Here is a 16,910-nt window from a genome sequence, read left to right on the forward strand (position 1 = left end):
TTCCAATCCAAGACTGTCGGGAGCCATTTTTGCACTTGAAGTCATAAAAATAATAAAAAGAAATAATCACGCTTCTCAAGGCTTACCGTGTTGCATTTACCTTGTGATGATACAATAATGCTCTGTGGAACACAACGTCTTGGTTGGATGTGGACTTGTATTGATGTAATGAAACACTTGTTGTATTTCACTTCTTGTATTGATGTTCTTCGATAAAACACTTTGATAAAACTCACTTCGATAAACTGTCTTTGATAATACTGACTGATTGACTTCCATATACTGACTGAATTACATGTCGATTTACATGTCTCTTATATAGTAAAATGAACCTGTGTGAACCTGTTCTGGAAGATTCTAGATGCTTCTTTTCGATGCTTCTGGAAGCTTCTGGATGCGTCTGAATGCTTCTGAATGTTCTGGATACTTCTAGATGCTACTGGATGCTTCCAGATGCTTCTTCTGGAAGCTTCTGGAAGCTTCTTCATGCTTCTGGAAACTTCTAGAAACTTCTGGATACTCTGGATCCTTTAATTATTAAAAAACTTCCGTGACGTTGACACGGACCAGACTTAAGAAAATGAAACAAACCAAAAAAGTTGCACTTGTTTTGTCCGCTGCAAAATGGCACTTGTCAACGAAATTCTGCCTGTGTGCTTTCTATATATACATATATATATATATATATATAGACAGCACACATGTATATATAGACAGCACACACACACACACACACACACACATATATATATATATATATATATATATATATATACATATATATATATATATATATATATATATATATATATATATATATATATATATATATATATATATATATATATATATATATATATATATATATATATATATATATATATATATATTAAAATCATGAAATAAAACTAAACCTTTTAACTAAATACTTTTGTTGGAGTGGTTGTCCACCTGATACCAAGGTCATGGTATTGGGTTGATATGGCTAGTAATTGAATTATATAATAGGCCAGTAAATGGTATATCGAAAAAAGCTTAACTTAATTTAACTCAGATAAAACGTTATTTGTGAGGGTACGAAATACCACTATTTTTAATAATTAACCATTTTACAATTCACTATTTGCCTAAAAGAACACTCGCAAACACTTGCTACACATTAAAAAATGTGAAGTTTGAATTTAGGAAAACAAAGCATAAAATTCCTACTTTTGTTTTAATGTTTTGACAAATTTTGTTACTGATTAAAAGTTTCTAGAACTTTCTCAAAATCGCGTTGTTTTCACAAATTTTATTTAGATATCAATTAAAAAATAATATAGAATTATAATACAAACTAGCGCCATTACTTCATATGGAGAAAGATCGGCCATTAAGTAATCATTAAAATACAATTTATTTAAAAAAGAGTCATTACTTTTAGGTTAGTAATTCGTTTTTGTATTCATTTAAGTTCGTGTGATAATGTTTAGTAAAAAAAAATTGTAAAAATCCTTTATATCTATTTAATGTTTTGATACTATACGATCCAACCAAAGTACCTTACCGAAAACGCTCTAACCAAAACATTATTGCCAAAACGCTCCAACTAAAACAATGTTGTCAAAACACTTTAAATGGTACTCACTGAATAATGTAATTTTTACGCAGGTAAGTTATATTGATTGATAAAAAAGTTGCATTAGGACATTACAATTTCTGTGCGTGATTTTTTATTCTCTATTTTAACAATTAGAAGCTGGGACCTAAAGCTATATGCATACTATTATGACTTTCTTACAGAACAACTTTAACATAATTTGCTTATGAGTATTTTACTTGAAAATTTATTGCTTGTGAGTATTTCACTTGAAATACTCGCAAGCAATAAATTTTCTGAAAAAAAACTACATGAAATTGACAAGTTTGTAACTTTTGTGCGTGATCATCTATGAATTGCACTTAAACGGTTGCCGTGACTCTATGATACATAACACAACCCCGTATTTACTAATATCTAAAATAATATTCTAAAAAAAACTTATCCTGCTAAAACTTATATTTTCGGAGTAATTAAGGTGTATTTATATAGTAAGTTAAATTTGCGTTTTTCTGTTCCGTGCGTGATTCCGCTTTAAACTTTAACTTATTCTTTGATAACATTACTAATGTAAATCATTTTTTGTTTACAAAATTTTTGTATAGATTAATTAAATGAGAGTAAATTGGAGAGCATTTTATTTTTAATGAAAATATTAGACAAAACATATGCGAGTTTCTGTGCGTGATTTTTTGGAAATGCCCGTTGTAGTGTTATAGCAATGAAAAAACAAATAAAAATCTTATTGCCATTTTAATTTCTCAAACATCGCTAATGAAGTATTCATGTTTTAGTTGATCCATTTAAGTTTGACAGCTCGCGAGATATTTTGTTCTATCTCCATGTTTTTTCGAACCGAGAAAACCAAGTTCAAAGTTTTAATGGACCTGTAGATCAAATAACATAAAAAACGCAAACAAAACCGATTTGTATTAATTTCCTATACATGCTACCACAGTTTCAAAGAAATTGTATTAAAATATTTAAGTGCAGGTGTCTGAATTACTACACCCTGATTTGGAGATAAAACAATGGAATACACACTTGTTTTATAAAATACAGTGTTATTTTGTTTCCATTTTCTGTTAAAAATCTTTATAAAATTTTTATCTCCATTGTCTGTTAAAAAATATAATACAAGCTAGTATTCTTAAAATATATATTGTGGCAAGATGATTGTATATTTTGGCAATTAAATTACTGTAAGGAACATATCTGTTTTATTAGAAAAAAATCTTATTTTACACTAGTGAACAAATAATATAAACACGCTATTTTGTCTAAAATTTAATTCTACAGAGAAGATTAGTATTATATTATCTAAAGTATGTACCAAGATCTTCACAACAAATTAAAACTTCACAACAAATTAAAACTTTAGTAATAAGTTCTAAAAGCATAACATCTGAAACAGTGCCGGTTTTAGCACTACCAGCGCCCTGGGCGAGATTTCTACGGCGCCCCTAGCTCAATTTAACCCCATTCAAAAAAAAGGCAAAGGGTAAAATAACCAATTAGTTTCGCCCCTTTATATTCGGCGCCCTGGGCCATCGCCCAACCAGACCCTAACGCCGCCACTGATCTAAAATACATTACACAACATCTATAATACATTGCACAATAAAAAGATATCTTAAAGAATAATTAGTTAACCAGCACTTCTGGTTAGTCTATTAAAAATATAACATTTCAGTAAAAAGCCCATTTAACAATATAACATAAAACATTATTATTTTGATGCTTTATCTGGATTTGGGAAACAATCTTGAAATTCAAATAGCCCGCAATAGCTGAAAAATGTTGGAAATCCAATTTTAGACAGAAAATATATATTTTTTGAAGAGCAGGAACTGTTTTTATTACATCAAGGAGACTAAATATTTCAACAGCGAGTGTTCTATCAATATGACTATTGTTATTGTCAACCTATTGTTTACTGGAATTCCCTGGTTCAAAAGTTTTGTTAAATTATTCTGATTTTTGGGTAACATATTAAAAACTAACATAAGGCGATAGGAAAATGACTATTTTATTGATGGTTTGATGAAGTTTCTTCCTAAAGTTGTTCAGTTCAGTTTTTGTATGTTGTCCATAGACCAAAAATCAACAAATATACGTGTTCATTTTTCATCACTGATATTTTGTGTGTATTTAGTTGTTGTGTATATTCATGTAAAAATTTAAATCTTTTTTTTTTTGGTTACAGATTTGAATGAAGCATTTTCTCTCTTTCTATTTTTATACGGCGGATCAGATTGTCTTAATTGTTTTCTCACATTCTGCGTCCAAGTTTAAGGTGCATGTTTTACCTTTATAGATTTGTTGTTGTTTTTCTGTAATAAAAACTTCCGCATCTACCATTTTGACGTAAATAACTTTCGATTGGATAAAACGGAGATAGCACATTATAATTTTAATTTATAATCAGGATTAAGGAGAAAAAAAGAAATTGACAGCTCAATTTTTTTAATTTGTGGAGATTAGCCATCAGACAATACTATGAACATCATGTTGTAATTGATATTAGCATATGCCAACTACAATACAGCCTAAAATTTTGTCATATGTCAATTACCATGACATTTTTTTTAAATGTCAAAAATTATATGTCAAAAATATAACAAAGTAATTTTTCATAATTTATTTCATTTTTTCATAGATACAATAAAATGAAATGTTCCATAATAATACTACAGATTATAATCACAGATCTTATTAAAGCATTCAAAACTTGTCTGCAAAACTTGCCGAAAATTTTGATATGCACCCATTTGGCTTGTATACATAAAAAATAGTAAAACTAAAATTTAATTTAAAAAACAATGAATAATTCTTACCATCAATTTTTCTGAAATATTTCCAAGCAGGAGAATATTGAACTTGAAAAGAGTCTTCTTTTTGCTATGAAATTTTGTACACAACTAACAATTATAGACAAAAAAACTGCCGATTATATACTAATTTTTCATGTTCACATGCCCTACGATGCTTACTTATTAAATTTGCAATAACGAAAAATTAATAATTAATCGTCGAATGAAATAGCATTCGTATTACAAATTGAATATCATAATTAAAATTCGAATGCCGAATTCGTACAAAAAATTACGAAATAAACATATTTATGAAAAGATTTTTTCGTCTTGGTCATTTTAAAAGCAAATTAGCATAGTTTTGTAATATTTTTTTTTCATTAGCATACCAATTAGGAGTTGAAAAAATTTATCAATGGCATAATATTAGGATATAACACTTATCTGCTATGACGGCATGTCTAATGATAACAATTACAATGCCAAAATCATGCCAAAGAGCTAAAATCAGCATGGTATTTTCTGATGGCTAGTGGAGATAAAACAAAATACTTCTAACCTCGTTTATTTAGCACATTTTTTTAAAAATAAACTGAACTGTTACATTGTCGAGTTTTCCATTATTGACCGTGCAGTAAAGTAACGACAGCTTTAATTGTATATAGTATTTGTTTTTATCGTTATTTTGAATAAACGTAGCTAATAAACAAATTAAAAAACTTATATGAAAAAGGTTGATCAACTAAACAAAATTTTTTTTAGGCATCGATGGAGTTTATTAAATTTGACGACAACGATAAAGGAAGTGAAAGCAAATTTGGAGGAAGCCACCCTTATGGTCCAAATGAAGACTTATTTAACACTAAAATATATTACTGCTACTACGAACCAGGTGAAGAATCAACAGATGATTTAGGAACAGGGAAGAAAGTTCTTTCAACGGTAAAAATCGATTTTATTTAATCAACAAAGAGCATGAATAAACATATTCATTACTATCATACATATATACTTTATGCAGATTTTTCCGACTATTGTTTAAATAAAGATTAAAATATTTTTGCTTGCAGGAACACGCAAAAACATCTTCTTCTGGTTTAGCAGTGGCTATTGGTTGTGGGGTTGCAGGAGCGATAGTAGGAACTGCAGCCATAGCTTTTGCTACTAAAAGTATTTTAGCTTCGAGGTCAAAAGGCGAAATTGATTTAGCAGACATGGATCCACAGCCAGACACACCATAAACATTTTAAAAATGTTAACTTATCAAAATCAGTTTTTAAAATAATCAAAATCAATTTTTTAAAAAGCCACGCACCATGTAAATATAAAAAATTCATATGAATGTTATGACTATCAACGCTACAAAAACACAAAGTAAAATACGTCACCGATAAACACGTCTTTTAAACTAACAAAATATATTTTATCTCACAAAAAATGACCACAATCGTACTTATGCAATTAAATTTATATATCGAACATGTAACACTTTTAATAGAACAAGTTTACCAAAACAAACTTTAATAAAATGTATATATTTTATAATAAATATTTACACAAATTTTATATTTCATATTATCTACAAAAATTATCTATAAGTTTTAATAGAAGCTTAACTTTTCAGAGGCAAAGAAATCGCAACCAAATGCGTTTAAAAATTCAAACCCTATAACAAATCGGTTGTAATTTTTCCCTCTTCAAAGTTACGGTACATTAAATTGCATTACAAAATTAAAATAAAAACAGTAAAAATTAACAATTAGTATTACCCGCATCAGCGAGGGATCCACTTTTCCTATTACTTTTTTTTTGAGGGAGAGGGTGGGGGGGGGGGGTATTGTGTTAAAATATTTTTGTAATTTGTATCACATTTGCGTCTCCTAAAAAAACAAAAAAAAGATTTTAGGATTTTTTAGATTCTGAAGGAGGGGGGGGGGGGGAATGCATTCCCCATACCCCTGGATCCAACACTGACCCACATAAGTGGTAATACTTATAGAATTGGTCTCTGCATTTTTTAAATGTGATGATTTGTTGTCTAATCATCACTAAATGATGACATTGAGTCATCCGAATCATCGTTATCGCTTTTTATGTCTAACTGTGTAGCAGTAGGAGGGGCGGGAGCATTTGGAGTGCTAAAAATAAGATTACAAAAAGCAATAAAATTTTAAGCATTTTAAACAAAAACTTTTTTACGTATTTAACAAAAATAAAATATTTGATAAGTTATTTATATTCAGTTAAACAAGCAATAATAATATAAATAAGTTTTTGCACCCTATAATTTTCAGCCCCTGTAAAGCAGTTAAATATATATTTACCACTATATTTTCAAAGAAAAATATAAGTTGAAAAACAAAAACAGTAGTTAGTATTTCCAAGTTTTCAGAGGAGCTTATTTTGATTAAAATATTTAACAATAACGTTCTCAAAACCAAGTAAAATTAAGTTAATCATGTTGATTTAAGCAAAATTTAATGAGGCTCCAAAATCAGCCCCTAGTTAATCTATGAAAGCTGAAGACTGTTGCTCCAATTTTCAAAAACAATCATAAATTGATGGTGACGATTTGTTCACTACAAAAGATATAGAATACATAATAAATCAGCATAAATCAAATCAAAAAGATTAAGCCATGGCACAGTGAACCGTTTCATACAATCTAGCTGGACAAAAATATTTTGTTTACGAATTCCATTGTTCTAGTCATGAAAGTGTTTTATTGAATAATTACCTTGGTTCTAATAACTTAGTAGTTTTTTGCGGAGGATAGGGGAAAAACCCCTCGCCTACACCCCCTTTCATTCCCCCTTATTGCAACAACCACTGTTATAATGAAAAAATGAAGTAAAAGAGAAAAAATATATTTATGAAACAAGGATACATAATATTACACAATAAATTTTATATTTAATTATCAGAAAACTCGTCGTTTATATCCACCAAACACTTATCACTTGAATCTTCAGATGACTCATCATTTGATTCATCAGCCAAGTTACAATCTCCTATTCTTGGAGCCGTAACAATCAAATTCAAATCCTCTACTAGCAATTTTATGCTTCCTTTTGCAGGCAGTTCTCTAAGTGAATTGATAACAGGGTCAGATTAAGAGCATATTCAGCAAATTCATATTTGTAGAAATAGGTGAATTTTTCCTAGTATGATGTTCTCGAAATTTTCTACAATCTTAATTTCGTGCTTCTTGAGATTCTTCTGAGAGCTGGCCAATCGGAAGAATACACGACTTTATAACTTCTGTGCTATGCATTAAAATTTTATGCACTGTAACAAGCATGTAATACCACGAATATAAATGTAAATATAAAGTCCTTGTTTCAGAACAAAGTTTTTTATATTTGACACAATCAATGTCATAGCCAGAAGATAGCGTTCTTAATAAAACACTAAATTTTTTAATTAATTTGACGTCTAATCCTGTAATCTCTCTGCTCTTTTCTGTATTTAAAAAAAAAGTGCGTGCTGTGTTGCCATCATTTGTATTGCCATAATGAGGTTTCGGTCTATCGACAATAACTCCCATTTGTTTTCTAAACTTTTGTCTGATCTCTTCTGAATGTTCTCTGATACAACATTTATCCTTAATCCCTCTAACTTGCCACTTTTTAATGTCTAAACAGTAGCTAATGTGTAGCAAGTATTCAAAAGTACGTATCCAAGCATGCAAGGTAGACAGACCAAAATTGTAATTTTCTTTTTTATCAACCATACCTTTTAATTCACCATTCATCATTTTTGGAGTAGCACCACAAATATAACATTTTTGTGTAGAGCGCGTATCGGTTAAAGCATTGCATACTTTTCCATCTGTCATTGTAAGTAATAGATTGTTTTACAATAAATTTAAATTCACCAACAGTTCATAGTGCTAGAAGAAGTTCAGATATTTCTTTTGTCAGTTTCTATTACAGTAAATTCCTGTTTCTTTTGAAAATATGGATTTAATTGGTCGGCAATAAAGTGATGACAATGGCTGAGGATTTTGCCAAATAATAGTATTAGAGTCATCACTCAATCTCAATGGGACAATCACAAACACACACAGAAACTCATCATTAGCATCAGAGTTCTCAAATCTTTGTTTAAAGGTACTGTGGCCAAAACTTCCGTCACATCCCTATTTGCTTATTATTGAAAGCAAAAAATAAGAGGATGCATTTTTTGGAAATTGACTTAGTGTTTCAATTAAATGTTCAATTGTTTTATTCAATATGGCTTGAAGTTTAATTTCAGCTCATGTTTCTGAGATAGAAATAAATTCTTCTGGAGTGTAACACAATCTTTTAGATTTACATAAATTATAGTAAGGCGGAAACACTTTATGCCCTGCTTTTATTGACCACTTTCTTGTTTGTTTATAAGAGTGACTACACTTGGAATCTACATAACAAGCAAGTGCCTCATCGCTACTTAACTGCCTGCAACCAAAAATAGCATCAGCAGATTTTCTTCGCTCTAAGGATTCTGTACTTTTTCTAATAGAAGTAGCAATGTTTCTTTGACCCGACAAACGATGTGCTTTTTCAGCAGCTGTTGTTAATTCATTGGCATTCAACGATTGCAAGTCTTTAACTCTACATTTTTTTGTTTTTAAAGACGAGTCTTCAAATTTTTTCTTTGGTTGACCTTGAGGCCGACTTCCTTCAGATGTTGCGGAAGCACAGGAACAATGAAAATTTATTTTAAATTCGAAATTATTGCCCTCAAACCAACTTTTATTTTTATTTAAAAAATGATCCATTTTTCTATTGGCTACATTCCACTTTTGGGCAAATTAAGCAGATATGCTTGCCATTTTTAAGTGCTTTTTTTTTTCGAGTCACTTCTATAGTACATCTTCTATAGTATAGTCTTTCAAAATAAAGCCACATAAAAGAGAATTTCATTCTTCCTTTGTATGTTTTTATCTTTAAGTGACACTTGAGCGCTGATGATTTAACATTTTAAAACGCATGGACTAGTTAATATTTTGAATTTTTTTCTAGGGAGTACTCAGTAATATCATGGGAATATCTACTAATTAATTTCTTGAATTGACTTTTGTCCAGCTAGATTGTATGAGTCGATTCACTGTGCATGAAACAGATTTTCAAGGTTTTTCTCATCATATTTGGACGTAATAGTGCAGTGTGTGTGTGCTAAATATTCTACAACATGAAAAAACAAACCAAAAAAAAATACATGACACTTTGTTACACCAAAAACCTTCAAAATTCTTTAAAAATTTCTTAGTCTTTTTAATTATATAAATTATATTTTACAATATTGAAAGCACACAGTTAAGTACAAAGGGAATGGACGGGGCTTCTAAATTAGTGGTTTTACTGCGTAAGTACTTCATGGATGTCCCCTAGCATGCTTTATTTTTGACAATTTAATGATGCTTTTTTAATTAAAAAAATTTTTAATACCACTCCATTTTTAAACTTTTTCTAACAATTACTCCAACTAAACCAATATACGCAAACTCAAATGAGTATATTATATATATTATATATTAAATGAGTATATATCTTGAATCTAATAACTTACTTTCTGACCATCAATATGGATTTCGATCTTCTCGTTCTACAGCTGATTTGCTAACAGTAATAACTGACAGGTTTTATTGTGCATTAGATGAAGGTGGAGAGGTTAAGGCCATTGCTCTTGACATTTCAAAAGCGTTTGATAAAGTTTGGCATGCTGGTCTTCTCCATAAGCTTTCTTCTTATGGTGTATCCAGCAACATCTTTAAGATCATTGAATCCTTCCTTTCCAATCGTAGCATAAAAGTTGTCCTCGATGGACAACACTCTTCTTCTTATTCTGTAACTTCAGGGGTTCCTCAAGGTTCTATCCTTGGCCCTATACTCTTTTTAATTTACATTAACGATCTTCCAGATATTCTCACATCTAAGGTGGCATTGTTTGCTGATGATACTACCATTTATTCTTGTCGTGATAAGAAACCAACACCCTCTGATTGCCTGGAGGGGGCATTTGAGCTTGAAAAGGATCTCACTTCTGCTACAGCATGGGGCTCACAGTGGCTGGAGAACTTTAATTCAGATAAAACTCAATTTTTTTCAGCCAATCGTTATCACAATAATTTAGATCTTCCTATATTTATGAATGGTGATGTACTCGATGAGTCACCTACTCTTCATCTTCTAGGATTAACTCTTACTTCCAATCTTTCTTGGAAACCATATATCAAATCGGTTGCAAAATTAGCATCTGCTAAGGTTGCATCTCTTTATCGAGCTCGCCACTTTCTTACTCTGGATTCTATTCTCTATCTCTATAAATCTCAAATCCGGCCTTGTATGGAATACTGTTGCCATATCTGGGGCGGATCTTCTAATGATGCCCTTTCTCTTTTAGACAAGGTGCAAAAACGCATTGTAAACATAGTTGGACCTGCTCTTGCAGCCAACCTTCAACCATTATCACATCGTCGTAATGTTGCTTCTCTTTCTCTTTTCTACAAATACTATAATGGGCACTGCTTTAAAGAGCTAGCGTCTCTTGTGCCATCTACTAAAATTCATTCTCGTGTTACTTGTCATTCAATTAAGTGTCATCCTTTTTCTGTGACTATTCCTAAGTGCTCTAAAAACGCTTATTCGTCTAGTTTTTTTCCTCGAACATCAGTTGTTTGGAATTCGCTTCCTTCATCTTGCTTTCCTGATTCATATAATTTGCAATCTTTTAAATCGTCCGTCAATCGTTATCTTGCTCTACAACCTTCATCTTTTCTCTTACAGTAACTTCCAACTTTAATTAGTGGCTGCTTGCAGCCTTGTTGGAAGCGAAGATGTTTAAAAAAAAAATAAAAATAAAAAAAATATAAACATTAGGTTTCTGTTTTGCATTTGTTTTCCTTCTTAAAGTAAATAAAATTATTACTATCAGTTATTTTATAAACAACGATTTCTAGCTTCTATATGCCTGTAAAATTATAATGTTCTCAAGTTTTACACCATGTATTAATAGTTTCCCTTCAAATTTACTTATTGATGTTTTACAACGTTAGCAAGCGACCGGGGCTGATATTTGACCAGGGCCGGGGTTAATAAATCATAGTCAAGCCCAGGGCGGGGTTATAGCCGGGGCTGCCAAAATCTTGTCAAACCCTATAAATTAAATAAATATTTCATCTTGGATTAAAACTCACATTATGTTGATAAATACATATAGATGAATATAGATATATACGTATATATATACATATATATATATATATATATATATATATATATATATATATATATATATATATATATATATATATATATATATATATATATATGTAAATATATGAATATATATGTAAATTTATAAATATATATACTATATTAAACAAATATATATACTTATATTTATTTATTTTATATTATGTATATATATATATATAAATGGTGCTCAAAGTGAGGTGGGATGCCATCCTGTTACCTTTTTATAAAGTTTAGACCATCCCGCCACCTTTTTATAAATCTCTATATATAACAATGATAAAGCAGGGTGTTATTTTTAATTTACGGAATACCATCCCATTACTTTTTTTTCTCCACTTTGAGCACTGTATATATATATATATATATATATATATATATATATATATATATATATATATATATATATATATATATATATATAATATAAATATATATAACTATATTTATTTATTTTGTATTTTATTTATATACATATATGTGTGTGTGTGTGTATATATATATATATATATATATATATATATATATATATATATATATATATATATATATATATACACAATTAAATATCCTAGCCCTAGCTATTACCCCTGCTACAATTATTATTTAAACAGGGCCAGGGTTGTAAAAATCCCATATTTGGCCAGACAAAGGATGGAGCCAGGGCTCCAGTTACTTCCCACACCATGTACCAATGGTTTCCTTTCAAAATTTACTTATTAAAGTTTTAAACCATGTATCAATGGTTACTCATTAAAAGTTAAGTTATTAAAGTTTAAGTAGATAAAGTAATCTTTCTAGTACATTCGAAAATACTGCCTTATTTTTCGCTATTAATTCTCCTGTAATATAGAAAAATTATTAGCTAAATTAATTGCACCTTTTCAAACAGCAACTTAAACAGAAAATATGCAATTAGGGTAACTTGGTATAAATAAAGCATTTCTTAACTTTATTTGAGCTACATCTCCATCCTCAGTAGTTAATTGTACATTGCTTCTTATTTCAGTTAACTGTACAGACTAGTTTCTTATTTCAGGACAACATTATTAGACTTAATGGCATTAACTAACTTAATATGTTTCTCTGGTTTAAAACATCTAAAGAAATAAAGTAAATCAATTACTTTTCTACTATGATTTACACCATTTGATTTGCACCATTTTCTCTATTTTTATAACAACCAGTAGATTTCTGACTTGTCCCACATGACATACATGAGTAATACAACTTTTTGTTTTTTATTTTATGTTTTTAAAGAAGCACTTTTTACAAACACCTATATACAAATGAAATAAGCAAAAACTAAAACATGTAATTATTCTGATTGTTTATTAAAAAACTTTTAAAATGCTGGTTTCAATTGAAAGTCAAATAAAAGAGAAAACAATAAACCAATAATCAAAGGCAAAAATTAAAAACTAAAAAATATATATTATATAAAAATAATATATATAGACAAATTATTATAAAACTATTATTAGCTATTCTACTAAATAAATAAAGCTTTTAAATTAAAAATTTGAGTGTAAAAAAGGCGCTACAATAATGGTGTTTCCCTAAGGACAGGCTATTTGTTTTGCAATTTTTTTTTCAAATTTTAAAATTTAAATTAAAAAAAATTGTGCATCATTTGTTATAAAATCAAAAAAATTAGGTGACTAGCAAGAAATAACTAAAAAGGGATTGGCTGTATTTGAATATATGGGGAATAATGCGCATCATAGATATTTTTTATTCAATCCACATTGAATAAATCTAATTTAAAAACTTGTAATAATAACTTATGAAGTAATAGCAACTTAAGATTTTCACAGACTTTTATTGAAAACCTTATTAAGATTATATATATATATATATATATATATATATATATATATATATATATATATATATATATATATATATATATATATATATATATATATATATATATATATATATATATATTATATATATATATATATATATATATATATATATATATATATATATATATATATAATATATATTATATTAAGATATTGTATATTATATTATCTAATATATTATGCTAAGATAACATGTATGTTAAATTTAAAATATTTTACAAACATTTAAAAAAAAATTTTAAATTTTAATCATCAATTTAATAATTTCTAGACATTTGTGATTCAACATAAAAAACTTACTCTAGTAAATCAGGATTCAAACCCTCTTGAGCAACTTTAGCTTTGACAGCTGGAAGAGGAACTCCCTATAATAGTTAAAACAATTTACATTTTTATCACAGTGATTTAAAAAACAGAAATTCTAGCAAAAACAAAACAAATAATCCACTGCAATTTATATTATACATTTAATAGATTTATAAAACATCACATTGTGTACCAATAAAAATAAGCAAGGGCTTTTTACATACATACATTAACTGAGAGTTAGGGCTTAGGCAGGCAGAATCTATGTATGAGATGAAATCTTTTTTTTAATTTTGTTTTTTTCATTCAAACCACCATAATCTTCCCTGATGCCCCTTATCAGGAACACTCAATATGTCTGATCTCTTTTTAAAACCATTGCTTTTTTTAATTTTTTTGAGTCATACCACATATCCATCTGAGTCATACCACATATCCATCTGACATAATCATCCATCATTCCCCATGGTTTACTACCATACAATATAACACTCTTGAAGCATGTAGTGTATAACTTTTCTATAATCTGCATGTATCATCAAGATAACAAAACTTAGCAACACTATTTATTCATAGCTATTTATTTTAATCTTTTTTTTGACTTTTTTGTATTCAACTAAAGTACATTTTTTAAACTTGAAATCAACCAAAACTAGGACCATCTTATATACCACTACATCTCTTGTCAACCAATTGTTTAAAAACTGTACAAACATTAGAGTTTGCCCAACTCCTTTTCTATACACAACACATGACCACTTTCAAAATTTTCAACTTGCTCTTTCTTGATTTTTTACACAACTTTTGCACAACTTTTGTTTTATGTATATATATGCTCAGCCCTTTCGCTTTTATTTTATCTTTCCAACACTGTAATAATTCTTCATCTGTCTCTGGAATTATGCATGGTTAATCAACATAGAACAACTGCTAGGGAAAAAAAACTACTATAGCATATTTAGATAACAAATTGTTACTAGTTTTTTCCTACTTTTCTAACATACAGCATTTTCAAAAAATTAGATAAAAACCAAGAATAATGAAAGTAAAGATTGCTGCTATGTAGCGGCACTCCTTTGCAGCAGCAGGCAACAAGATAGTCAATGTATGTACTGAAGCCCCAGGCAGCAGGATATTTTAGTGTGACGTCAGAGATGTTTCGAAACACAGATTTATAGTAGTTTAAATTACACAGACTCTTTTTTTCACATAAAACTCTTTTTATAAAATATTTAAAACTCTTTTTATGCCATCTATTCTTTTTTCTTTAACTCAATTTCAACATTCAATTTTCAAGTATTGAAAAATTCATTAAGAAAAGTTGAGTTTGTATTGTGTTGCAGTTAAATTTTAATGATTTTTATTTTAATTAAGTAAAGAGCAAAAGGACAAAAAGAACATAAAAATTTCAAAGTTAATTTCTTTTTTGCTTTTTGGTTTGTTATCACATCTTTTTTTGCATAACAAATTTCAATAACCAACACTTAAAATGCTTGAATTAAATGCCTTAAAATTTTAACTTAATTCAAGATAAAACACTAACTTTATAGTAACCATTAGCAACAAGATAATAACTTATAATATAAAACTGCAACTACTATTATATATTAATTACTTTCATTTTACCCTTGTTATATTTATTAAATTGTTTTTAATTTGTAAACTAGATTATAAATGAAAATATATATATACTAGTAGTATAAATCCATGCAGTTGTTATTAACAATTTTTTTCATAACTTTATTAAAACTTATTTTAAAAGATTATTTAAAATTACCACATTAAGCATCTTAAAAAACTTCATGTAACGAGGGTCTTTTGAAACTGTCAAGTCTGAAACTGTTGAAGCCATATATTAAAAATTCATAAAGTAATAAAAAAAAAAATAATTTTAAAATTGTTTGAAAAGATCCTTTATTTTGATAAACAAAAAAACATTCAACCCATTAACAGTCCATGCTGTATTATTACTCAAAATTAAAATGGTTTCCAAATATCCATGCCGTAATATTATGCAAACTAAAAGTGGTTCCACACCGTAATATTACAGTTTTATGCATCTCCTTATATTTCTTTCTTGTTTATCAGTAATTATGTCTATTTGTCACAAAATTTATTACTATATAATTACAGAGCTTTTGTTTCAATAATTCACTTTTACACATGTTCACCTTAAATTTAAAATATGACAAATAAAGAAGTTCTTTCAGTGCAAAAATAATTATCAAAAAGTAAATACTTACTCACAAAAAGATAGAAAATTATTCATTTGATGAATCAATAATGAAAAGATATATTTGATGAACGACTATTGAAAATGATAATAAAAGATTAATGCTCAAAGAAGGTGTGCGGCATGTTACAAACACTAAACTTGAAAAGATTCAAGATATGAATGTGTAGAATGTGATGTAGGACTTTGTGCAGCTCCATGCTTTTCCAATTATCATACAAAAAGTAAATATTAGTGAATACATTCTTAAAATTTTGTGCTTATGTAGTATGATTTATATATTCTTAAACTTTTTTTTTTTTGTTATTCACCTCCTCAAGGCCGAGAAGGCCACTACAGATGAGGAGGCTACTTAATAGTGGTTATAACTCTCTCTCAACTCTATAACTCCGAAACACGAACCTTGAGGAACAAGGCCGCTGCGCGGAGAAACAAGTTGAGCGCGGTACTACCAGGGACGTGGTGGGGATCGAACTTAGAACCTCTCGCTTATGAAGCGAGCGCTTTACCACTACACCACTACTGCAGTTTAAACTTGAATAACATTTTTTAGTGTTTAATAATGTTAAAAATAGGAAAAAAAAAAATTTATTCTATTAGTAAAAAACAAGATGATTTTAAAAACACAGGACATTTAGAGACCACTTCAAAAAAAAAGCTGGACTAATAGCAACCATATTTTAAAAAAAATACGGGACTGTTAAAGGGTTAAACAAAAATGAAAAAGGAAAAAAATTTGTTTACAAAAAAAACTCTATGTTAAATATTACCTTCCACTGTAACTGGAACAATTTCTATAACAAACAAAAAATCATCCACATACAAAAAATTAATGATGATGATAATCGTTATCAACATTATCATCAT

General features: G+C 28.7%; 2 protein-coding genes across 3 annotated transcripts in view; one reads left to right on the top strand and one right to left on the bottom strand.

Moving 5' to 3' along the window:
- Positions 1-5,953, top strand: part of LOC100210679 (uncharacterized) — a 33,835-nt gene extending 27,882 nt beyond the window's left edge. For both annotated transcript variants that reach the window (XM_065814327.1, XM_065814328.1), the window contains 2 exons: positions 5,155-5,334; positions 5,463-5,953. In XM_065814327.1, coding sequence (XP_065670399.1) covers positions 5,155-5,334; positions 5,463-5,633 — 351 coding nt within the window. In that variant the 3' untranslated portion in view covers positions 5,634-5,953. The remainder of the gene's footprint in view (positions 1-5,154; positions 5,335-5,462) is intronic.
- The window catches only part of LOC100214258 (WASH complex subunit 3), a 14,342-nt gene continuing 3,342 nt past the window's right edge, over positions 5,911-16,910 (bottom strand). Inside the window, exons 6-9 of the mRNA XM_065814329.1 lie at positions 16,814-16,837; positions 15,588-15,649; positions 13,805-13,869; positions 5,911-6,530 (exon numbers count right to left, since the gene is read on the bottom strand). Coding sequence (XP_065670401.1) covers positions 6,431-6,530; positions 13,805-13,869; positions 15,588-15,649; positions 16,814-16,837 — 251 coding nt within the window. The 3' untranslated portion in view covers positions 5,911-6,430. The remainder of the gene's footprint in view (positions 6,531-13,804; positions 13,870-15,587; positions 15,650-16,813; positions 16,838-16,910) is intronic.

The sequence above is a fragment of the Hydra vulgaris genome, chromosome 12, assembly GCF_038396675.1.
Source record: "Hydra vulgaris chromosome 12, alternate assembly HydraT2T_AEP".
NCBI lineage: Eukaryota > Metazoa > Cnidaria > Hydrozoa > Anthoathecata > Hydridae > Hydra > Hydra vulgaris.